Raw genomic sequence first — 24,914 nt, forward strand, 5'->3', positions numbered from 1 at the left:
TAAAACCCCCGAACGCCCAGGGTTATTTAAATCCATTCAATCATATAGCACCCGGCGATTTATAGCCAGCGGAGCACTTTGACTGGATGTCATCCCGGATGTGGCTGAAGCAGCTAGATGTAGCCCAGACGCTCCCAGCCTGTTGAGCGATGCGATCGGTTTTGACATCGATAATATCCGTCCCGCGCTGGGTGTTATACTAATTGAAAGGGCGGAGAACATTGTCCCGTGTGCGCTCGGGGTGTTAACGGTACTGGTTACGGCTTATTGATTGATTGACATTTTTTATTTCACAGCATATTTCAAAATGAAACACAAACACTGCTACTTTGAGGACGGAACCATGAAAAGCACTAAGGCATGTTTACATCGGGGTCCTCCATTTTCAATTCATCAGAGCGTTTGGAAGACGTGCAAATCCCAAATATATCTATGGAGAAAAAAAAACCCAGGAAAATCATCAGATTAAAATCTGCAGATAAAGTTCTGGTGACTGGAGAGGACACACGGATACCACACGTGGTCGTCTTGCTCTCAGCCATTTGCGGGTCTATCTTTGTGTGAATTACAGGTCTCCCAACAATCCCCACATTCCTCTCTGCTATTCGGCCGTTTTCATCTCGGAAACACGCGCGCACTTACGCGTGCGTGCACGCACGCACACACGCACACACAATCTCACACTCAAACCCACTCCACCCCCTGCTATGTTTGGACAGCATGGCTTGCAGCCTCTATCCCCAACGCGTGGCCAAACATGCTCCCTTATTGTGTGTGCGTGTGCGCGCCTGGGCACGCATGCTGACCCTAATGTACCCTGTCATATATAGGTTAGTGCGACGCTTTTACTCAGTCCAGCCAATCGAGGACAAGAGAAACGCCCCTTTTTTAGCCGCGGGCCTCTGTATAGTAGCTTGCATTGACTATGGATGACAGCACTGTCTGACTGACTGCCGTTGCTGACTAATTGTCTGTGTGTGTGTCTGGCTCTCTCTCTGGTTTACAAGCTGACTCTGTCTATATAGTATTATCATATCATATATATCATCATTACATTGCTTGTTGTACAGCAATTCTTAAATGCTTATAACCCAGCATCCTTTTCCCGGGGGCAGAATATTTGCCACGTTACTTGTGACGTGTCGTGACCTTGAAGAGCTGCAGTTTTTTCCTGAAGCAATAGCAATTTGGTGTCTGAAAGGAAAGTGTCGTGTGCTTTGTGCGCGCGCGTGTGTTTATGTTGAGGGAAAATGAGCGAGACGTAGCCAATGGGAGGTGAAGGATTAGATTGTGTTGTTCTTCTTATGGCTGTGTTTTCTTGTGCGGCGGGCCGGCATGCAGCCATGCTATTGGCTCCCTTGCTGCATAGCAATGCGGCCGTGTGAATGGCTAACTCGTCTCTCTCAGTCTCATTCTTTCACGCTTTTAGCCCTCATCCTGTCAGGATTACAGCCCCCTTTTAGCTTTTTAATTGAGGGGTTAAATCAGACCCCCTGCGTGCGTGCGTGCCTGCGTGTGTGTGTGTGTGTGTGTGTGTGTGTTCAACTCATTCTCAACGGTATAAAAAAAAATCAATTATTAGCTTTATTGTTTTATTAAGACTTGAGTTATTCGATCTGTTGCTATAGGCAATGCATCTATAGTTCCAATGGATTCCATGTAGATGGCTGCAGGGTTATCTGGTCCTGAGAGAAACCTAAAGGTGTTGTCAAACATACCATATAGTGCTAGAGCACAGATGCAGACACGCTATAGGCACGCACGCATGGCTGCACCTGCCCTACACACCGCATGCATGCTTGCGCACACACACACACACACGCGCGCGCACACGCACACACACACAGTGTAAGATTCCCTCCCCCCATGAGTTAAATGACCATGATATATAGGTCGGACTCATTGGATGTGTCTTGTAAGAAAGATACATACAATAAAGCAGGATTTCCACCCATCAGGGTGACCAAAAAATACCAAGTGATTTGACAAAAAAACCCTTAAAAATGGGAAAGTGACTGTAGAAATACACTAGTAACTTTCCTTTTTATGATCAGTACTTTATTTGGTTTTTTTTTCAACATGTAAACAAATGCAAAAACACGAGCAAAAACAACATCGACAGAATACGTATGCATGGACATCATGATGTATAATATGTCAGCACAAAAACACAATATAAAACAAGGATAGACGAGATAAACAAATGCATCTACCGGTAATTAAAAGTTTAAATGAGTTTACGCGACCGTTCTTTTTCAGATGGTCCTACTGAGTGAAAATGAATTCAGACTCTAGCATCCATTCCCAATCCTAGACCACCGTTTCCCCAACACTGCGTCGGGACCCGTTGGTGGGTCGCAGACACATTGTCGTGGGTCCCCGCCCCCTTAGGCACAAAGCGACGTGTTGTGAGCTTGTAGATCGGCTATTTTCACTAGTTTGGGTTCCCAGGCGAATTTATCTTATCTCTGTTTTGGGTCACGGGCTAAAAGGTTTGGGAACCACTGCCCTAGACACTAGACGTGGTACTGAATAGGCCACTGTGCTCGTTTCCATAATGGGCCCGTTCAGTAAGGAGATGATCACAGGCCATTGCAGCCTTATTGGTTAGTTTGACTTTGAATGACCACTATTGCACTTAACTCTCTGAAGACGCTCAACCACAACCTTTAGCTATACATTTAGCCCTGGTGTTCGTCTCGTTGGGGGCACGTCGTCATTACAGGCAGACGTTTAGGGTCTCTATGCTTAATTCATAGGCTACTCCATCGTGCAGTATGTTAACGGTGACTCGTTGTGAGCTTGTTGATCGATTGGCTGTGTTTGCAGAGCATCGGTGGTGTATGAAACGAGTGTAAGTGGTTCACTTTTCACAACATTCCCCCATCAATGTCCCTTTTTTGTTTTTTGTGGCTTTCACCTTTTTATTTTATATTTTTTATGGAGGGACAGACAGTAAGGCTGACAGGAAATGGGGAGAGAGATGGGGGGGGGGGAAGACATGCAGTAAAGGCCGTCGGGATCGGGAGTCGAACCCGCGGCCACACTGCCAGACTGGATTACCAGCCACGGTGCCTGGACCGCTGAGCCACGGCCCGGGCCAATGTCCCTTTGCACTGGTTAATAACAGTCAATTATTAGGAGTGACGAGGGAGGACAGGATCAGAAATGACTATAAAGTTGAGATGGTTTCTTCTTTGGACGTGTGGAAAGGAACGATGCGGGGACGGGGTACACTGGGAGAAGGTTGCTGAAGAGGAAAGGAACGATGCGGGGACGGGGTACACTGGGAGAAGGTTGCTGAAGAGGAAAGGAACGATGCGGGGACGGGGTACACTGGGAGAAGGTTGCTGAAGAGGAAAGGAACGATGCGGGGACGGGGTACACTGGGAGAAGGTTGCTGAAGAGGAAAGGAACGATGCGGGGACGGGGTACACTGGGAGAAGGTTGCTGAAGAGGAAAGGAACGATGCGGGGACGGGGTACACTGGGAGAAGGTTGCTGAAGAGGAAAGGAACGATGCGGGGACGGGGTACACTGGGAGAAGGTTGCTGAAGAGGAAAGGCCAAATGTATGTACTGTATGTACAGTATGAATGCCGTTGGCATATTACAGTCGGCAGGAGTCGCCGAAAACGGAACCAGATGGAAATAGAAGCAGGAAGAGGAAGAATCGCAGTCGGGTCACAACATTAGGCAAAGCTATTTTATCATTGGAATATCAATACAGCAAGAATAAGAAAGGTTTGCAATGGATACACACTTAGTCACTTGCATGCAGTAAATATGTCTGCCCGGATTGCTTTGGATAGGAGAGAGTGGAGAGATTGTGATGTGTGCATTTTGGAATGTCTCACTGCAGGGCTCAGTACAACATGTTGACACCCGCGCAACGGCATCAGTAGTCACGCCACACTCCCCAGAGACACCTAGGGCGATGCAGTTATACAGTACAATGTTCTAGTAGGAGGACATCTCTCTGAATCTGACAAACCGGTACAAATAGGAGATCATATTCATCCAGGTTCTTTCCAGCGGGCTGTGATGGGGGGGGGGGGGTGACATGCAGTGAAGGCCGTCAGGATCGGGATGCAATTCATTATTATCATTATTATTATTATGTACTTTCATGTTTGATGCATCTATATTTACTGAATTTCGACCTTTTGGAATGTCTCGGGTTAGATGGGACCCAGCACAGAGTTTATTCATGCACCACCAAATCAAGCTATCTATTAACCGTTTAAATCCCAGCAGGCCATGACGTATTCTGGCCTGGGGAAAACCTTGGCAGAAAAGACCTGATCTACAAGGCTCACATCAGGTTGCAGCGCTCAGCAAAGATGTCTCATGAAGAGTGAAAACTGAAAATACTCTAAAATAGAGGGATTCTGGTAAACCTAGTATATTGGTTAACCCATTTTGGGGGCGGGAAAACCCTTTTGGTGTTTTAAACATTATGTTATAATTTAGCTATTGAAAAATAGCAGATCTACAAGCTCGTAGCGCGGCACCGAGTGCCGCGCTACGAGCTTGTAGGTCTGCTAATATACTGTATATTCTTTCAGAGCAAACGTTTTTAACTCAATTCTTTGCTTCTGGGGGGGGGGGGGGACTATTTTCCGATGATGGTCGGTGGCCAATTACATATAATGTTTGGGGTCCTTGACATGAAATATTGAGAACCACTGATATAGAAACATGAGGTTTTTCAGAAAAACAGTTCAGAAAAACAGTTCAGTTCCATTTTTATTCAAGCTGGTTCCAAATAACATTTGGAATGTACTTCTGTACAATATCACCACTTCCCTGAATGGTGCAATCTCGTTGTGCTTCCTGTATGCTTTCTGGTTATGAGATAATCATTATGGGAACCCATTTGGTAAAAACAAAACATTCATTTCTTTTCATTTTTTTTTTGCCTCTGAGGGCACCACCTTTTTTTGTGTAGAGACAGGAAGTGTGGATTATCGGGTGTGGATAATCGTGAGATTTCCAACGAAAGCCAGCCAATCTGAATCAAGTATTGGAACTAGCCGTTTTAGGAATATAAATCTACATGCAGTCATGCACTAGCAATGGATCTGGCATTGCCCATGTTAAATAGGCATACAAATATGTACAGTACGTGTATGAATGACGGTACAGATGCCATCGTGTCTATTGAAGAAAATACAGCATGTTTTTTTTGCCAGGTGCTTGAAATGTACCTCTTTCTTTTTTTTTTACCGGGGCCACCCGCGTGCTTTCGCCTTGTTTTTGGAGCTTTTTGCGCCTTGCAGTTGTTTTTTCTTTTTAAATGCAGACTTACTAACGGACGTACCAAATAATATTATGACGTTATTTACTCTAGATAGAAAATGGTGGTCATGGTGTTGCCATCTGGAGACTGACTGTACTGTGACAGTTACTATTTCCAGTGCTGGAGAACATCCAACCTAGATCTGTCCTGGAGTGAGCAACATTTTGTTTTTGCGCAGAAAATGTATGGCGTACACACTAGTATATACTGCATGGTTGGGGTCGGGGAATAGGGGACATGGAGAACAGGAGTGCTTGGTTCTTTATGGACGTTGACGGATGCACATGGGCATAGGCTGTATATGGACGTGGCGTGCCATCGTGTTTAGGCTGTTTTTCCGCATTGGCGTATGGGTGTGCCATGCTGCGTTTTGTCCATTTTTGGCATGGGCGTGTGTGTGTGTGGATTGTGGAAGGCCATGTTTGGTCGGTTTTGCCATAGACTCAAGGCTCATACATACATAGTCTGGATTTTCGGTGGTGAGGTGACCACCGAACTACTACAACATGACGTCACGAGCCGCGGTGAAGAGCAAACCACCGCCCACCGCTCCAGCCCTTCTCTCTGTTTTTACTCACCACCACCACCGCTCAACGTTATTTCAGCTCCAGGTGGTCAGCTCGCCACCGGAGCGGTGGTGGTCACCTCACCACCGGAGCGGTGGTGGTCACCTCGCCACCGGAGCGGTGGTGGTCACCTCGCCACCGGAGCGGTGGTGGTCACCTCACCACCGGAGCGGTGGTGGTCACCTCACCACCGGAGCGGTGGTGGTCACCTCACCACCGTGAATTCCAGACTATGAATAGGCCTTTAGAAAGGTTAGACGCCTCCTCCAGCTCTGGGGCGTGTGTGTCTTATGGAGGCCGTCCACTACTGGCCAATCACGCGTCAAGCGTGTCTTTTCCAGGACTTGTCAGAATCACCACTTCCTCCTCGGTGACATCACTTTACAAGTCCCAGAAAAGACGTGCTGTGATATTTGGCCAGTGGATAATTGGCCAGTAGTAATTGGCCAGTAGATAATTGGCCAGTAGTCACTTTGAGTGCGGCCTCCAGTGTGGTATAGGCCTCCATAAGATACATGGTGTCTCCAATGAACTGCTGTGGGGGTATGACATGGCATCTTTAGGGTGGCACAATCCGACCTGGGATGTGTGGACAATGAATGAACATGCCATTTGAAATCATTTTGGGGCGGGAACCCCTTTTGGTGTTTCAAGCATCATGTCATGCTTTAGCTATAGAAAAATAGCAGATCTACAAGCTCATAGCGTGCCACCAACTTGACATAGAAACATAGCTTTCTCAGAAAACTGTCAGGATGTAGAAGACATTTTTAGAATCTGATCTCGGGTCAAATTTAAGGGGGCGTGCATAGCGTTTTATTGCCTTTCATGCCGGTGCGCATGCAGCCTGGGTTTTGTGGCCAATCCAACCAGTAGAATTTGCTCACATTTTGTTTTTGCGCAGAAAATGTATGGCGTACACACTAGTATATACTGCATGGTTGGGGTCGGGGAATAGGGGACATGGAGAACAGGAGTGCTTGGTTCTTTATGGACGTTGACGGATGCACATGGGCATAGGCTGTATATGGACGTGGCGTGCCATCGTGTTTAGGCTGTTTTTCCGCATTGGCGTATGGGTGTGCCATGCTGCGTTTTGTCCATTTTTGGCATGGGCGTGTGTGTGTGTGGATTGTGGAAGGCCATGTTTGGTCGGTTTTGCCATAGACTCAAGGCTCATACATACATAGTCTGGATTTTCGGTGGTGAGGTGACCACCGAACTACTACAACATGACGTCACGAGCCGCGGTGAAGAGCAAACCACCGCCCACCGCTCCAGCCCTTCTCTCTGTTTTTACTCACCACCACCACCGCTCAACGTTATTTCAGCTCCAGGTGGTCAGCTCGCCACCGGAGCGGTGGTGGTCACCTCACCACCGGAGCGGTGGTGGTCACCTCGCCACCGGAGCGGTGGTGGTCACCTCGCCACCGGAGCGGTGGTGGTCACCTCACCACCGGAGCGGTGGTGGTCACCTCACCACCGGAGCGGTGGTGGTCACCTCACCACCGTGAATTCCAGACTATGAATAGGCCTTTAGAAAGGTTAGACGCCTCCTCCAGCTCTGGGGCGTGTGTGTCTTATGGAGGCCGTCCACTACTGGCCAATCACGCGTCAAGCGTGTCTTTTCCAGGACTTGTCAGAATCACCACTTCCTCCTCGGTGACATCACTTTACAAGTCCCAGAAAAGACGTGCTGTGATATTTGGCCAGTGGATAATTGGCCAGTAGTAATTGGCCAGTAGATAATTGGCCAGTAGTCACTTTGAGTGCGGCCTCCAGTGTGGTATAGGCCTCCATAAGATACATGGTGTCTCCAATGAACTGCTGTGGGGGTATGACATGGCATCTTTAGGGTGGCACAATCCGACCTGGGATGTGTGGACAATGAATGAACATGCCATTTGAAATCATTTTGGGGCGGGAACCCCTTTTGGTGTTTCAAGCATCATGTCATGCTTTAGCTATAGAAAAATAGCAGATCTACAAGCTCATAGCGTGCCACCAACTTGACATAGAAACATAGCTTTCTCAGAAAACTGTCAGGATGTAGAAGACATTTTTAGAATCTGATCTCGGGTCAAATTTAAGGGGGCGTGCATAGCGTTTTATTGCCTTTCATGCCGGTGCGCATGCAGCCTGGGTTTTGTGGCCAATCCAACCAGTAGAATTTGCTCACTTCGGGTGAAAATATATTTTTTCCTACGTGGAACGTGATTGCCATTTGCCAGAGACTTCCACAGTGGCAGTACCGGCTTGTACCATGATCTCCATCCCTCCCAGAAACCCTGCTGGTGACTGTAACTGTATTGATATAGCACTGACGGATGTACAGTATGCCATCTAGAAATACAGCATGAATTCAGAACTGTTCATGTCCATTTTCTCTATGCTGCGTCACAAAACAGTTTTGTTAACAATATTCTGTCTTAATTCTTTTTCAGAAATCCAAAAGCCAGCGTTCAGAGGACCAACAAGAAAGTAAACAATGATCCCACGCTGCGCATCCAGAACCTCACTATTCTCATCAGACAGATTAAAAGCTACTACCAGGTAACCTAAACCACGTTTTTAAAACGCGTGTATTATTTTCAGGCCTACCGTGATGTTAAGATGAGACATTAGTCCTGCCAGTGAGTTCACGTTGAGCGTTTAAGATTCATGTAATCAGCCTGATGGGGTCAGAGGGATGTAGAGTTATGGCTATGGTGAACATTATGATTTTGTGCCGACTTGAGTTTTGAAAGTCTACTGTAGCTCTGCAAGGAAGTGACAAACATGGAGCTCCAGCGTAAACGATAACAATATTCCAAAGGAGGTCACCTCCCCATCCTAACTAAAACCAATAATGAGGTATTCCTGGTCGTACATGTGTACGGTCAAGTTCACTGTTATTTTAATGACAGACCTACGCTGCTAAATACCAGGGTTGGTCTCTTGGGCTGCAGTCAACCGTGCTGCATCAGTGACTCTTACTGTAGGTTGGTGGAGTTGCAATGGAAAATGCAATCACTCTCCCAACACAAATCAGATCAACTCGAGACGCTGCACATGTGCACACACACACACACACACACACACACACACGCACACGCACACGCACACGCACACACAAGGCATGGCAATATAAACATTTTTGTCAGTGCTAGTAAGTGTGTGTCAGTGTGTGATGTGGCATCCTAACCTCCATCCAGATGTCGGCCAGGCCTCCGTAAACATAGACGACACGCACGCAGCCGCGCGCGCGCACACACACACACACACACACACACACACACACACACACACACACACACACACACACACACACACACACACACACACACACACACACACAGAGAGAGATGTGGTTCTTCTTCTCACGCTTTGCGTTATTAATGTCTGTGCGACTTTCTAAATTAAACAAACGTTATTTTTGGTGTATACCGGTAGTTTTTTCACTACAACCATTCCACACAATTGTGTTTTGGACAAACTTCTTGCAAAAAAAAAGAAAAGAAGAATCTCTGTTTAGATTTGCTTTAGATTCTGGTAAACCATGCCTGCCTGTCGGCGTCGGTTTATTTTACCAGGTCATCAGATCACACGTTCTGTGTTGCTTGATTCATGGCTGTGAACTAAGAGAGCAACCTACAAAGAGAAAAAAATGATGTGGACATTTGGACTTGAAAGTGTGTGGTCAGAAAGACGTGAAAATGACAGTTGCACGCCGTGTTCGATTGGCCATGCCTTATAGCTGTGATTGATTCACTGTCATGTGAGCGATTTCGCCCCACGCCCAGTCTTAATCCACACTTAATCATTGTCATTTGATGCTTTTATCTTTAAAGGGCTGCAGAAAGACGGAGAGAGTGAAGTGGGATGTGGGTTCTAGAGATGCGTGTTAGATATTATGGAGGGAAGGAAGAAGCATAACATGATGGAGGGGGGGGGGGGGGGGGGGGCTTGGGGTTTCCTGATGACAAGAAACACTCTTCCACTTGAAGCAAGACCAAAGCTGCATAGCAGAATTTGCACCCATTTGTACATGGAGAGGAGAACTCTCCATGTAGGCTATATATACGAAGGACAGCCTAAAAACAAAGAAATAGTAGACCTTTCTCAGTCTATTGAGAACTCAGAGTCACCACCACACTTCCACTTGTGGGAATATGTTTTATAAACTTCTCTACTGGAGAGAAGTCTCCATGTACAGAAAGAGTATTGTTCCGTTATCATTTCACCGACTTTAGTGATTTTATTCTCAGACGTTGAAGAGAAGAAACGATCATGATTGTTATGGGTATTGTAAGGATGACAGAGATATACCGTAGCATTGCTGTCGGGGGGGGGGGGGGGGGGGATAGAAAAGTAGATAGATACAAGGTTTATGCGTGACAACAGCAATTCTATTTAACAGAGATGACTATATTTAACTGTAGGACTGTGAAAATGACCCAGTATGATTGAAAAGAAGGACTTTAGGATTGTTAGTGTCTCACTACATTTTTCCAGACAGACGGACGGGATAGAGAGCTTTCCCACGCTACGCAGACTCTTCCCTCTGGCTCCTTTTGAACTCTCCTCAGAGGATGTTCGTCCATCTCCTAACATGAGCTATTTCTGAATGCTTTGGATGGTAATGGCAGTATAATTCAGAGGACTGCAGAATGGAACATTGTACTGGCTCTGTCACTGAGTGTGTACACATATTATACATTTATGAAGTGATTTTGTTTTGTCAAATATGTTTTTATTGAACAGATAAATTATTACAAACTATATGATATGAAATACTTTTTTTATGAAACAAAATGAAAGAAAATAAAACATAAAGACAAAAAAGATAAAGAAATCCCTTAAGCCTCCCACCCATACTGCTCAGTGACATTGCATACTATATAATAAGATGATAGAAAGCTCATGGAAAACATCTGAAAAGAAAATGGCGTAGTCAACCATATCAATGGTATCCTGTCTATTAATCGTTTCTACTCAGGTAATGGACAAGGGGCAGCCAAACCTTATCAAACTGTCTCTCCCCGTTTCTCAGGAAATACCTTATTCTCTCAAGATGAAGTGTACTAGTCATTTCATTTAACCAGTGCTTAAATGCAGGAGCCTCTTCCTTCTTCCAGTGTGTCAGAATTAGTTTTTTCGCTGTAATCCGACCATATGAGAAGAGTTGTTTCTGTGCTTTCGTCAACATAGGCATGGAGTCTGACAGATGAAGTGATTTTAATTGGAATCTAACTCGACTCCTATCTACAATTGGTACTACTTAATTATCCTTGGAATGTATATAATTCTTTCAGACACACGCACGCACGCGCGTGCACGCACGGTCGCACGCAGCACACGCGTGGCAATAAGTTCAACAGCATGTCCATCAGTTAGCTGCCTAATCAGATCTCAGATGTTGTCTCTAGACAGCCAGTTAATCACCCCCCCTGGGTCATCATGTTTAAACAATGGGCCTATTGTGTTATCCTTAACACGATGAGCCTTCGAAAGCTCCAGCAGGCCTGCTCAAAACTACGTATCCATCACAGAGTCAATGAGGAGGTTAAGTACGGACCTGCAGCATTTGTGGATGACGAGATGGCGATTAGGGCTTAAGAACATTAGCTGGCATTTAGCCAGAGCCAGCCACTACTGCTCTTTTAAAAAAACGCTATAGCAATCGCAAACCAATATATGCTATTGTGATATGCCAAAATGTAGTGATTGGCATGATTATAAGAAACGATTGTGTGTGTGGATTGTGGAATGCTCTGTCCATTTACATAGTTATTTTATTGGAATTCTATGAGGAGAGCAAGAGCGGGATCCCTCACAGGGACATGGAGGTACAGTAGAACTCGTAGCATGTTGTCTTTGGGTATAGAAGGACAATGTGGTGCCACAGTGAAGCTGTATCTTCCCAATCGATTGTTTGATTAATCTCCGCAGGATGACCCTTGACCTCACAGTCACACTTATTGTGTCCAGCCAATCAGTGTACAGAATAGAATTGTCACCCTCTTTGCACCTATCAAAAGTGTTCTTCTGGCGCCCTGAGGGTCTTTAACCCGTTCTGACCTGAGATCAGATTCTAAAAATGTCTTCTACATCCTGACAGTTTTCTGAAAAAGCCATGTTTCTGTGTCAGTGGTTCTTCGATTTAAAAAAAAATAGCAGACCTACAAGCTCATACCACCACTCGGTGGCACGCTATGAGCTTGTAGATCTGCTATTTTTCAATGGCTAAAGCACAACGTAATGCTAACACCCGAAATGGGTTTCAACCAGTTTCCGAAGCCCACTCGGTAAGCTGGTAATGAGAGATGGGTTAGCCTACTGGGGATTTGGATTTAGACAATGGCGAGCATTTCCGACAAAAGTGGGAGGCTTTTTCATAGCGTGGATCTTAGAAGATTACTTCAATGTACCATGCACGAGTAGACATGAACTCCCTCTCTGTCCTCTCCAACTCCTCCTTCACCTGACAATCACTGAACTATTGGTAATGATGTTTTTTTTTTAGCTGATTATCAGCCACAGTAATTGCCCCAATAAACAGTTCAGTCTTCAGATGGGACACGAATCTGTTTAGAAGCCAAGGGAGAAGACCCTCGACTCGAGTTAAGGAAAGGACAGAAATTGTTTGGGACGTAGGAAGTTACCACTCAGTTCACACGGGTGTGATTTCTTTTTTATATATACAGAGAATTTCACTGTGTCGCAAACGTTTCATTTCCTGGGTCTGTGTCGCTGCTTGCAACTGTATTGTGCGTAGGTAATAATAAACCATCTAATCTATGACACGATTGTGTCCTTATTGGCCTTTTTACCCGCTGTGTATCATTAGCCCTGTTTGTTGGCACACAGAACACATAATCATTTCCGTTTTGACATTATGGTTTGATGAAAGGGCCTTTCTGTGTGCATGTTCTCCCCGTGTCCCCTAGGGTAGGTGCCCTCACAAAAAACATGCAGTAATCCTGGTCTCTAAACTGCCTCCCCCTGGCCAGCCGGGGCGCCTGATGGAGGGGAAAGGAACTGGTTGGAATAACGTGTTCCTTCCACGCGCTATGACGTCCAACCAGGGAAACTCCCCCCTGTCAGGTGTAAAAGGAGCAACTTGGACACTCGGGCATGAAGGAAGCATGAGTTCAAGTCCGTTGCTCTCCCCTTGTCCCCCATATAATATCGGGGACTAGGTTGGTGGAGGGTGTGTATAGAGCCCAGGAACACATTAGATAATTAACACGGGGGTGAAAAATGGGTTACAACACCGTGGGATGAAAATGATAGAAAGGCAACCGCTGCACAGAATGCGAGAACAACAAGGGCAGACGTGCCTGCCTATAGCACTCACACATGATCACACAGATCTAGGGTTCTACTGTCTTCAAGAGGCAGTCCTTATAGGGATACATCATTGACACAACTTGGTTTTAATCCTCTGCCCGGTCTCTCAACCCTCTTCTTCCATTGTTCATTTTATTATCGAGTGGTGCGACCACTCCTACTCGGAGCTTCGTGTGTCCCTGGCTGGCTGTGTACGAGCACGGAAATAGTGTTTGGTTGGTTTTCATCACCAAGTGTCACACACACACACACACACACACACACACACACACACACACACACACACACTAACTGTATATATGATGATTTTGGGTAGTACAGTACAGTACAGTACAGTACAGTACAGTACAGTACAGTACAGTACAGGGACCCCCGCACGGTAACTCTGTCATTCCTCCTCCATTTTATTTTTGTGTTATTTGGCTCCTACTGTCAATGTGTTTTTTAATCCATTCTGGGCGGGAACCCCTTTTGGTGTTCGGCATTATGTTATGCTTTGGCTATTGAAAAATAGCAGATCTACAAGCGCTACGAGCTTGTGGGTCTGCTATTTTTGAAACGTCAAAGAACGACTGACACAGAAACATGGCTTTTTCAGAAAACTGTCAGGATGTAGAAGAATTTTTTTTAAATCTGATCTCAGGTCAAAATGGGTCAAAGTTAGTTATCGTTCCACCGTGTCTCCCGTGAAGATAAACTAGGGCTACAGCGTTGCAATGTTCTTCTAAAAGAAGAAAAAACGTGTTCTAACAGAACAGGACCACCAGTAGAGCCCTCTTTCCTTCTTCCTACATGCGAGCTGCTAGCAACGGTATACGAAGCCGCGCTCTCTCTCTCTCTCTCTCTCTCTCTCTCTCTCTCTCTCTACTGGGAGATGAGTGAGGAAGTCACGTTATTGAGTTAATGATCTAGCTGAGTCAGTGAATCTTGTACTGTTGTTGAGAATACATTTACTGATTAACCTCCTGCAGGCAGACAGGCAGACAGACAGACAGGCACGCAGGCAGACAGGCAGGCAGACAGACGGGCACGCAGGCAGGCACGCAGGCAGACAGGCAGGCAGCCCGGGACTTCCCGTCCTTCTCCCCCTTTCTGAAACCAGCTCCTCGCCACTCGCCCTACACACTTGCCCTCGATATGCGCGTTCACGCGAGGCTGCGCCATATTAAGTGTGTCGTCCGAAACCAAGCAGCCTTGAGTGGAAGAAAAGAACAGGTAACACAATTGCATGATGGTAACCATGGCAACGAATGGTGTCCGTTTCCTGTTTCTGCACAAGGAGGGCGAGTGTATTTCCAAACAGTTTTTTTTTTTATACCCAGCACCCTAATCAAGGGAACTTGATTCAGCTGGAGGGGCACTTCCTGACGAGGGAACCTCCCGAGAGCACTTCAAGTCAAGGGACTTGTTTCAGAAAGGGCCTGTGTGTGTGTGTGTGTGTGTGCAGTGCCCGTGCGTAAGTCGCGTATATCTAATGTGCAGCTGAGCATAGACATGCGTTAACGCCCCGCCTGCCTCTGATTGGCCTACCGACACTGCCCGTCTCGACTAATACAAGTATACGGTATCGGTATGATGCAAGGGAACTGCCTGTAACTTGTACCTTTTTATTTTTGTAGAAGAGGCAAACTCATGCTTTGATTTAATGATTGATTGAACATGATCGCCGTAATATGATTTGGGTGTGTTCTAAATAAAGTGTCTGTGTTGATCATTGTGTTAATTTATCTGTATGTGTAAACGTGAAACATTATTGCACTGTAAAAAGGGTCTCTTTTCCCTTCACCTTTATCCTTTTTTAGTATAATATTAGTTTTACTATAATTAGATTAATACACGATAAATCAACGCTAACACTTTATTCGGAAGTATACACACCCAAATCAAATCATCAGTACATCGTGCACGTGTGTTCAATCAATTATTCAATCAAAGCAAAACGGCATAAACAATGTTAGTTTGGCTCTTCCGCAAAAAATAAGTTGGTGACAGGGCTGCATCCGGTCGCGCGCGCCAAGCTGTCATTCTCCTGTGTTGTTGTTTCCCCTCCCCCCTCGTCTAAGCTCAGCCGCACGTTAGATATACGCGTGTGCGCACACATGCGACACACATGCAGAATGACTTGTGCAGGTTGTTAAAAGTGGCCCTGGCTAAGATATTTCCATGTGCGTGCGTGCGTGCGCCTGTACAGTAGATTGTGTCGGACGTCTAGACAGACTTACTGCACTATACTTTGATGTCACAGCGTGCTGTGATGATGAAAAGAGAAAAACAGCTGTGTGTGGGTGTGTGTATGCAGGTGCACACTACTGTACATGTGTTTTGTCAATCGACATTTTCAACATTATCGTAGTTGAGACACACAGCCACTAAAGAAGGCATGTTTGGCATCCTTTTGACCATGTAAAAAATACTTAACTGAAAGAACAGAATTGTCTTGAATGTGGCTGCGTTTATGGATATTTCCGCGTGTATCAACAAAAAGTAATTACTGTGACGAAGAAAATCACGTCCTCTGTAGCTGAAACGGCTGCATGTTTTTCCAGTAATCAAATTTCCCCTCTTCAGCGTCGGCTCAGATTGAGGTTTTTCTGGTCTCCCGGGTTCTGCATATAGCAGAATCCTCACGGAAGTCTTCTTGTCCCTGGTGGTCAGTCCAAATATGTCTATTTGGACTGACATCCAGGGACAAGAGCCATTTCTGGGCCTCCTTTTTAATTGAGTGACCTTGGTGTGGCCTGCGTTCACTAGCGGTGTAACTCAGCCCACATCCAGCACAGCAGCGCCGTTTCATTCCCTCTTGTGTTTCGTCTCGACCTCTTTCAAAGCCCTCCAAGTGAATTCCTTTGTCCTTGTTTTTTTTTAAAGGCCCAGAGCTTTCGTCTTTCGCTTATCTTCGCACAGTGAATGAAGTGTTAACTTAACTCGGACAAACGTGTGGTACTGGAGTATGTTAACCACTTATATAACCACAAAGAGATTCTAAATTATTTTCAAATGAGTCAAATCTACGAAACCAAATTGTCGATGCACAACGTTAGTGGCACGCAAAACCAAGTATAAATGACGTTTCTCTGTCTTGTCGTTCAAATCATGGAGTCCTGTAACTTTCCCCTCTGCCCTCGGGCCCTTGACCAGGGCTTCAACGTTTGCTGTGTTCTCTCTCCTATACCGTCTCTGCTTTGGTTTTGGGGCGTGGTGTTAAGGCCGGGAGCTTTCGTTGTTTTGACTGCGTTTAACGGTGAACAGAGGGCTCCGTTCACACTGGGCTGCCCTCAAGGCTCGTTAGGCAAATGGACTGCCGGGCTGACTTGGTCTCTCAGCCAGTGTTGCCATCTTTTGCGAGAGAAATAAGCAACTGCAGCATCAGCAAATGTTCAGATGAACCACTGATGCAATCACACATTCACATGAATTACCCAACATTACATTCTGTAACAATACAGGCACAATATCACATTAATCAGGAAAGGCTTGTATGCTTAAGCATAGAACCGTTACCACACTAGTAGAAGTGCATCAAAGCAATTATGTCTGTAAACATATACACATGAAATACACTGTTGTTCAGTTTTTAACTAACTATTATATAAATGCCCCCCCGGGGACCCCCACACGGAGTTGCACCACTTACTTCACACGGGTGTGATTTTTACTTTTCAAATGACTATTTTACTCTTTCATGAACTCAATAATGTCCATATTCTTCAAAACGCATCAGTACAGTTGTAGCTTCGTTTCTCACACATTTTACCTTTTTTTTGTTGTTGTCATTGATTTGTCACTGCTATTGAGCGTTCATTTTAAAAGACTACATGGGAAGATGTAGGAACCAAAGCTTTAAACCCTGCCACAATCAACATCCTTTTACTTTAAAACCCCAAATCAGCTTCAATTATAGGTTTTACTGCTCTTTCTTTCTTTCTTTCTTTCTTTGCTTGTAATTTGTTCTAACCTTATAGTGTTTAACACTGGATTCCAAATACAACACCAATGGCAATTGTAATTATTTATTTTAATCAATGAACTTTAGATGTTCTGCGTCAGCTTCCCACATTTGTCTAGTTTAGTAGACTTTGTTACTAGCGTTTTTTTCTTTATACATATTAGTTTGAAGATCTATGGTCTGGTGTGGCTGCCAGTGCCACTGCCTGCTGCTTCCATTGCTGACCTCACAAAGATGCTCTGTTAGTGGCTAGAGTCGGTTCCGACACACACACACACACACACACACACACACACACACACACACACACACACACACGCACACAGTCCTGTCGGGTCAAACACAGCCATGGATGGATGTTTTGTTTTTGACTTGGACGCCATGGTGGAAAACACTAGGAATGCATGTGTGTTAGGGCATTAAGCAACTAGTCGACTAGTTTACTAGTAAATCCACTAGTTTTTTTCCCCCCCCGATTTTGTAGGCCACACGATCAGGTAGATTATAGTTGTAGTCACCAATGTACACAGTTTTTACAAATATTTATTTCCAAATGTTATTATTATTATCTTTTAACATAATAGGTGGTTAACCCATTCTGACCGGGAACCCGTTTTGGTGTTAGCCATCATGTTATGCTTTAGCTATTGAAAAATAGCAGATCTACAAGCTCATAGCGCGCCACCGAGTGGCGCGCTACGAGCTTGTAGGTCTGCTATTTTTGGAAAAATCGAAGAACGACTGACATTTTTAGAATCTGATCTCGGGTCAGAATGGGTTAATCAGACCAGTGTGTGTCCAGTGGAAACGTCGTATGAATCTGATCTCAGGTCAGAATGGGTTAAACAACTAGTAAAAATGACTAGAAGTGAATGCCCATAATGTGTGTGGTTCCTTGTTATTACTCATTGTTGCGTTTTCATCAAGCCAGTGGTTCTTTTTATTGCTCTGAATCCTCCTTTAAAGACTTCCGTAACCAAATGTGTTATTTATTCCTTTGAACATCATGGAATTCCCCGTATGTCTTACATTCTGGCGTCTTTCTTTCATCATCAGAATCATCAGAACGTACAAATCAATTTGTTATCATGTAACCGCAGGCCATGAGGTGGCAGGTAGAGCGGGGTGATTTAAACGGTGTTACACTTTTGTTTATTTACCGGTAACCACATAATTCAGCAACATTACAATCATTGTATGTCGTTTTAAGACGTCACAGCAAGGAGAATGATTTGGTTATACCATTTGAAAATGTAAAAATGTCAATATGAATATACAATTTACAATTTAGGCATTTAGCAGACGCTCTTAAGAGCGTAACAGTGGAATATCTATATGAAACTATACATATACAGTATTATAAACTGTACATACTATACTATATGCTGTAAAGTGCTATGACTACATACAATGCAAGTCTGTATAAAATGCTATCCAAGTCTACAGGAAGTTCTATCTAAGGGGCTAGGGTATGTGCTACGGGCCATGATGGAGTCTGAAGAGTTGGGTTTTCAGACTACGGTGGAAGATTGGGAGTGATGCTGCAGTTCTGACTGCAACGGGAAGTGCATTCCACAGTTTTGGAGTGCAGAGTTTGGGACGTGTGGAGCGTTTTTAGTGAAGGCACTTCCAGCTTCCCCGCGTTGGCTGATCTGAGTGCGCGGGAGGTTTTGTAGGGTATACGATCATACTTGCAAGACATGGGGGTGGCAACCTTTGGTTGCTTTGAATGCCAGCATCAGAATTTTGTATTCTGTTTGGGCAGCGACCGGGAGCCAATGAAGGGAGACGTGTGAGAGTTTTGGCTGGTTGAAGACCAAGCGAGCTGCGGCATTTTGGATCAGTTGGAGAGGCTTAAGTGCACATGCCGGTAGGCCAGTAAGGAGGGAGTTAACAATAGTCAAGTTTTGACAAGACTGTTGTCTGGATTAGGAGCTGGGCTGATTCCTGGGTGAGGAACGGTCTAATTCGTCGTATGTTATAGAGTGTGGACCTACAGGATCGAGTGACAGATGTGTTGTGAGTTTTGAACGAGAGCCTCGAGAGCTGACTGTCCAGGACAACACCAAGGTTCCTGGCTGTTGGGACAGACGTTACCAGGGCGTCGTCTACGGAGATCGTTAGCTCCCGCATAGGGCAGGACTTAGCTGGGAAGAAGAGAATCTCAGTCTTGTCTGGGTTCAGCTTGAGGTGGTTGGAGGACATCCACTGTGAGATGTCAGCCAGGCATGCAGTGATGCGCTCTTCTGTACCTGAGTGGAAGGTTATAGTTTGATATGAGCACAAATCAAAGACTATAGTCATCATGACCAGCTCACAAGGGTTGTGTTTGGTTGAATATCTGGGTTTTGGGATGTTGGGTCACTATTTGTGTGCCGAATGGTTGCATTGTTGGATATGCAGCGACACACGGCCACATTTTGAACACCACTCAATGTCAAGGTCCTGAGAGAACACTTTGAACCCACAAGCGGTGGAAAGTGACTAAGGCCATTTGTATAGTAAGTATGGTACCCCACTGCAAGTATTTGACAGCTTTAGTTTCCAGTTACTTTGCAGATTTAGATTTGTCTTTAGTTTTATACTAATTAAAACATAACCGATCTCTGAGCTCACAGTGTGCTGCATCACCACAATGTGTTGTTGCGCTTGTAGATATTAGCTTGATGCCAGTACTTTTGTATTTTTACTCGAGTAACATTTTGAGTAACTGTGCTAAATGCTACTTTTTACTAAAGTAAAAAAAAATCTGTACATTAGTTTCACCACTAGCCCACAACCACACAGCGACACATCACGTAATCATAACTTAGAGTCAGGAACTGAACCTCGGCTGACCAAAATAACTGTGTGTGTGTGTGTGTGTGTGTGTGTGTGTGTGTGTGTGTGTGTGTGTGTGTGTGTGTGTGTGTGTGTGTGTGTGTGTGTGTGTGTGTGTGTGTGTGTGTGTGTGTGTGTGTGTGTGTGTGTGTGTGTGTGTGTGTGTGTGTGTGTGTGTGTGTGTGTGTGTGTGTGTGTGTGTGTGTGTGTGTGTGTGTGTGTGTGTGTGCGTGCGCGTTGACATGCACAATGTCTAGCCTATTACGATGTGAAGAGCAGAATTTACAGTCTGTGGTGTACAGTAGCCGTTTAACTATCTATGCGAGGAGCTAGTTTTGCATCCAGCAGTTGGATAGTGTTGTTGTTGAACGAAGAGGAAGCCAGAAGCTTCTCTTTTTTTCCCCATTTTGTGAGCGGAAGCAGAACAGCTGGGATGGATGCGTCACTGTGTTTAATATGTAGGCCTACTGTATACATGAGCCACTACAGCAGGATGCCAATTGAAACCATTTTCAGTTAAAACCCATTCTCGGGGTGTTGGCATTATGTTATGCTTTAGCTGTTGGGAAAATAGCAGTCTTTTTCAGAAAACCGTCAGGATGTAGAAGACATTTTTTTTAGAATCTGATTTTTTTTAATTAATATTAATACGTAAAACTTATATTGGACTAGCTTTCGGTGCTTTATTTCCAATAGATCAGTGTAGAAAGACAGGAAATCAAGGGCAAGGGAGAGAGGATGGACATGCGAGGCAACGCAGGCTGAGGGGCCGGATTTAGGTCCTTGCACTCGCATAAACGAGCATATGGTCTCTGCACTAACTGGCTGAACCACCTGGCAAGACCAGATCAATCGATATTGTAACCAGAGAACTTGTGACGAAATTTGCTATACGGTAACTCACTTAAGAACCGCTGCTTGAAGTGGTTTAGCACTTTGGAAAGGTATAATGATGGTATAAAGGGATATTTCACTTTTCAAAAAAATAACTTGGGTCATTTCATCGTCTGCTCCAGGCTTTTCTGAACTCACCGGACATTTTCTTATGTCGCTCGATTCTGTATTTTTTACTATTTTGATATTCATTGTGGCTGTCACGCCCCCCCCTTCCTGTACTATTCCTTTGACTTCACACTCTGTTCAAATGGAGTGTGAATTCTAACATGGTTAAAATAATATCTAAATACTGAATCAAACAAAAAAAACCTGTCTGGGGTGTTCACAAAAGCCTGAGTAGACGATGAAATTACCTTTTTTTTAATTTATTATTATTTTATTTTTAATATATCCCAGTGATGTAAATAGGTTTTCAATGTAATGGGTCCTGGAGGCTGGGACGGTGGTCTTTTAGATGGGTCCCAGGGACACGAGTAGTACAGTATTGCAATCCCAGGACCCCCGGAGGGTGACATGATTTCGTCCTTTTTTCAATTTAGTGAGTCTAATGGCCGATTCATACTCCGAATAAAAGTCGGTTCGGCGCCGTAGAGCCTACAATGTGACGTCGGGTACCGTCCTGAAGTCGACTCTTCGGTGCTACTGAAAATTGCCGAAAATCATTTCGGCACTACAGCGCCGAAACAGCGGTAAAATAGGAGTATGAATCGGCCCCTAAGGGTTGCAGGATGCACGTGTCTATCAGCAGAACGTCACTTATCCAGTGCCCAGGGGGGGGGGGGGGCAGCGGAGCCCACCTGGCTCTCTCCTATATGTCCAGCCTGGGGCTCGGTGGTAAAAAGCTCTCTGGTTGATAGATGACATCAGGAAACAAAAGAGAGACGACGCTAATGCCTCATTTTCCTCCTCCTCCTCCTCGTGTGTGTGCAATGCGATCCGTCCATCATCTGGTCCAAGAGTGGACTAATGCTGGTACCTCTTCTGCTGCTCTACTGTCGTCTCCAGACAGAAACACATGCTGAGTTTAGAGACGATGACCTCAACGATTATCTCAATTATAGGTCAACGGACAGACATTTCATGTTGATCCTAATCTTCCCATTAATAGGCATTTTCTCTTCCGACTTTTAGGACATTTTGTTTCTCCGACGTAGGTCCGTCAAAAACAAAGAATTATCAGAATGAATGTTTTATGGTGGTGGAAGGCCCCATTATGCCACAAGCAATCTTTTAACCCATTTTGACATCCAGTTTTCTGAAAAAGCTATGTTTCTATGTCAGTCGTTCTTCGATTTTTCTAAAATAGCAGACCTACAAGCTCGTAGCGCGCCACTCGGTGGCGCGCTATGAGCTTGTAGATCTGCTATTTTTCAATAGCTAAAGCATAACGCAATGCTAACACCAAAAGGGGCTCCCGCCCACACAGATGATCACTCTGGCACGAGAGCAAGCCTATATTTGTCAGAATAAACACAAACGCACGTTCTGTGAGTGCGGACTATCTAAAGCGCTTTCAATATTGGCGCGCTCTCGAGGCACATTCTATATTTAAAGTTGTCACATCACGACTAGTCATGACGGCGTGTTGTGTCTGAGGTTGTAGATGCGTTATTCCTGGGCCCTCTGGCAGTTGTGCTTGTGTTTGTTTGACTGCAGTGTACGGGTTGCTATAGCTCTGGTCCATAGCTCTAATGCGTTTCATTTAGAGCTATGTTACTCTCAACTTCCGCCGCTCGCATGAATGCAGACCAGCCTCTTCTCTTTAGTGTAAATAAAAAGAACGTTTTCGCTACTCACCAAAACAAAGGTGAGTTGTGTCATTAGAAAGCCTACTTTCCTTAGTGGACGCACTCTGAGCCCCCCCACCACACGTATAAACTGTACTTTTAGGCCAAAAGGGGATTTTGTTTCCACCGAAAAAAACAAACATTTTTAGTTACTCCGCTGCGCCCTCTACTGATATTGCCCAGAGAACTGCCTCATAGAGAATATTTTTCCTCCGGTGAAAAAAAAATCCCTTTCTGGCCAAAAAGTACCGTTTATACGTGTGGTGGGGGGGCTCAGAGTGCGTCCACTAAGGAAAGTAGTCGTTCTAATGACACAACCCGCCTTTGTTTTGGTGAGTAGCAAAAACGTTCTTTTTATTTACGCCAAAGAGGAGAGGCTGGTCTGATTTCGATTTGAGATTTAAAACGGAAAGCCTTACTGCGCAGGGCAGAATCGTAGAAGCAGTAGAATAATAATAAAACTTTATTTGTAGAGCACCTTTCATGACATGAAATGCAGCTCAAAGTGCTTTACAGAAAAATGGAGGGTAAAAGAAAAGCAAGGCAACAACATTAAAAACAAGCAGTAATGCAATACAGTGAGGACATGAATAACAAAAATAAAAAATAAAAGATCAATTAAAAGCAATGTTGTAGAAGTGGGTCTTGAGCTGAGCTTTAAAGATGTCTACAGAGGCTGCCTGACGAAGGTACAGTGGGAGCTTGTTCCATGCCGACGGCCCGTAGAAGCAAAAAGCTGCTTCCCCGTATTTTTTAGTTGCCATTTTTTTGGCAAAGCGAGCAGGCCAGCAGTGGAAGACCTTAGGGGGCGGTTTGGGACATATTTAGGCAGGCAGTCATGTAGGTAGGAAGGTGCGAGACCATTGAGAGCTTTATAGACAAGTAAAAGAATTTTAAAATCAATCCTAAAAACAACCGGAAGCCAGTGCAGTGATGCCAAAACTGGAGTAATATGTTCTCTCATCTTAGTTCTAGTTAAAACTCTGGCTGCTGCATTTTGGACAAGTTGTAATCTGTCAGTTGTTTTCTTAGGCAGTCCTGAAAAAAGTGCATTGCAGTAGTCAAGCCGAGAAAAAACAAAGGCGTGGATTAGCGTTTTTGCATCGTCCAAGGACAAAATTGGCTCTGATTCGTGCAATATTTCTAAGGTGAAAAAAGGCGATCTTGGTAACATGATTAATGTGTGAATTGAAATTCAATTCAGAATCAATAATAACCCCCAGGTTCTTTACTGTACTGTTACTTTCTACAGTCAGGTTACCAAGTCTGCTTATTATTGATTTTATATAGTAGAAGGCTATGGACCAGGGCTAAGGTTGGTAGTGCCTTGTTCAGAGAGCTAAACAATGAGGAAGCTTCTAGCTCAGTGATTTTCCAACCCGTTTGCCGTGAGGATATTTGCCCTATTATGGTAATAAAAATAAAAAAGTCATGGTATTTCTTTCTTTAAATCCGTAAGAATTGAAAAAAATTACTTTGTCCAAGCCGGAAAACACAATTGATTGATTGGCCGTTGAAATAAATACGCTCAGAAAATGCACATGGCTCAGCCATATGGCCACTTAACACGGCTGCCGTGGGTGGGCCAGGTGGGTGGGCCAGGTGGGTGGGCCCGGCCGGGAACACCTTTTGAGATTTTCATGTTGGCCCGGATCCAGAAAAGGTTCCTATAGCTGCTTCCACACATGGAAGTGTAGATATGTGGGGAGGGGTCCTTCCTATTGTCAGCTCTGATAGGAACCGCCCCTCCTCTGCTCTCCTCTGCTAAGCTAAGCTCCTTTGCAGGTTCATAATGCAGGTTCATAATCTCAGCAAGGGGGAAGTCCGCAGTGCCGTACTCAAAGAGACCGCATGTGCGTATGTACATGGATGTGTATTTTGTGCACGAGCCCACACACTCTCTCACATGTCAGATTCCCCGGGATGCAGAGAAATAAGCCCGTGCTTCGGTTACCATGGTTACTAACCCCATGTCTGCAGAATGGGTGTGATTCCAGTCTTTTCAGCGTTCAGACGCGCACACACACACACACGCACACGCACACGCACACACACACACACACACACACACACATAAATACACACCAACACAGTTGCAGTACAATTAGACCCCTGTTAAAAGCTCTGTCGTCAGCGGAACTCGGGGTTGGGTGGGGGTTGCACATAGACACACACACACACACACACACACAAACACACACACACACACACACACACACACACACACGTATGTATGTGATGGGGGAGGCTTTGACACACACACACA

At 44.9% G+C, this 24,914-nt stretch overlaps 1 protein-coding gene across 1 annotated transcript in view; it reads left to right on the top strand.

Moving 5' to 3' along the window:
• LOC308328082 (girdin-like) overlaps positions 1–24,914 on the top strand; it is a 61,217-nt gene that overhangs the window by 11,351 nt on the left and 24,952 nt on the right. The window contains exon 3 of the mRNA XM_080781772.1: positions 8,311–8,419. Coding sequence (XP_080637898.1) covers positions 8,311–8,419 — 109 coding nt within the window. The remainder of the gene's footprint in view (positions 1–8,310; positions 8,420–24,914) is intronic.

This window comes from Protomyctophum bolini (assembly GCF_963924005.1).
Source record: "Protomyctophum bolini genome assembly, chromosome: 14".
Lineage (NCBI taxonomy): Eukaryota > Metazoa > Chordata > Actinopteri > Myctophiformes > Myctophidae > Protomyctophum > Protomyctophum bolini.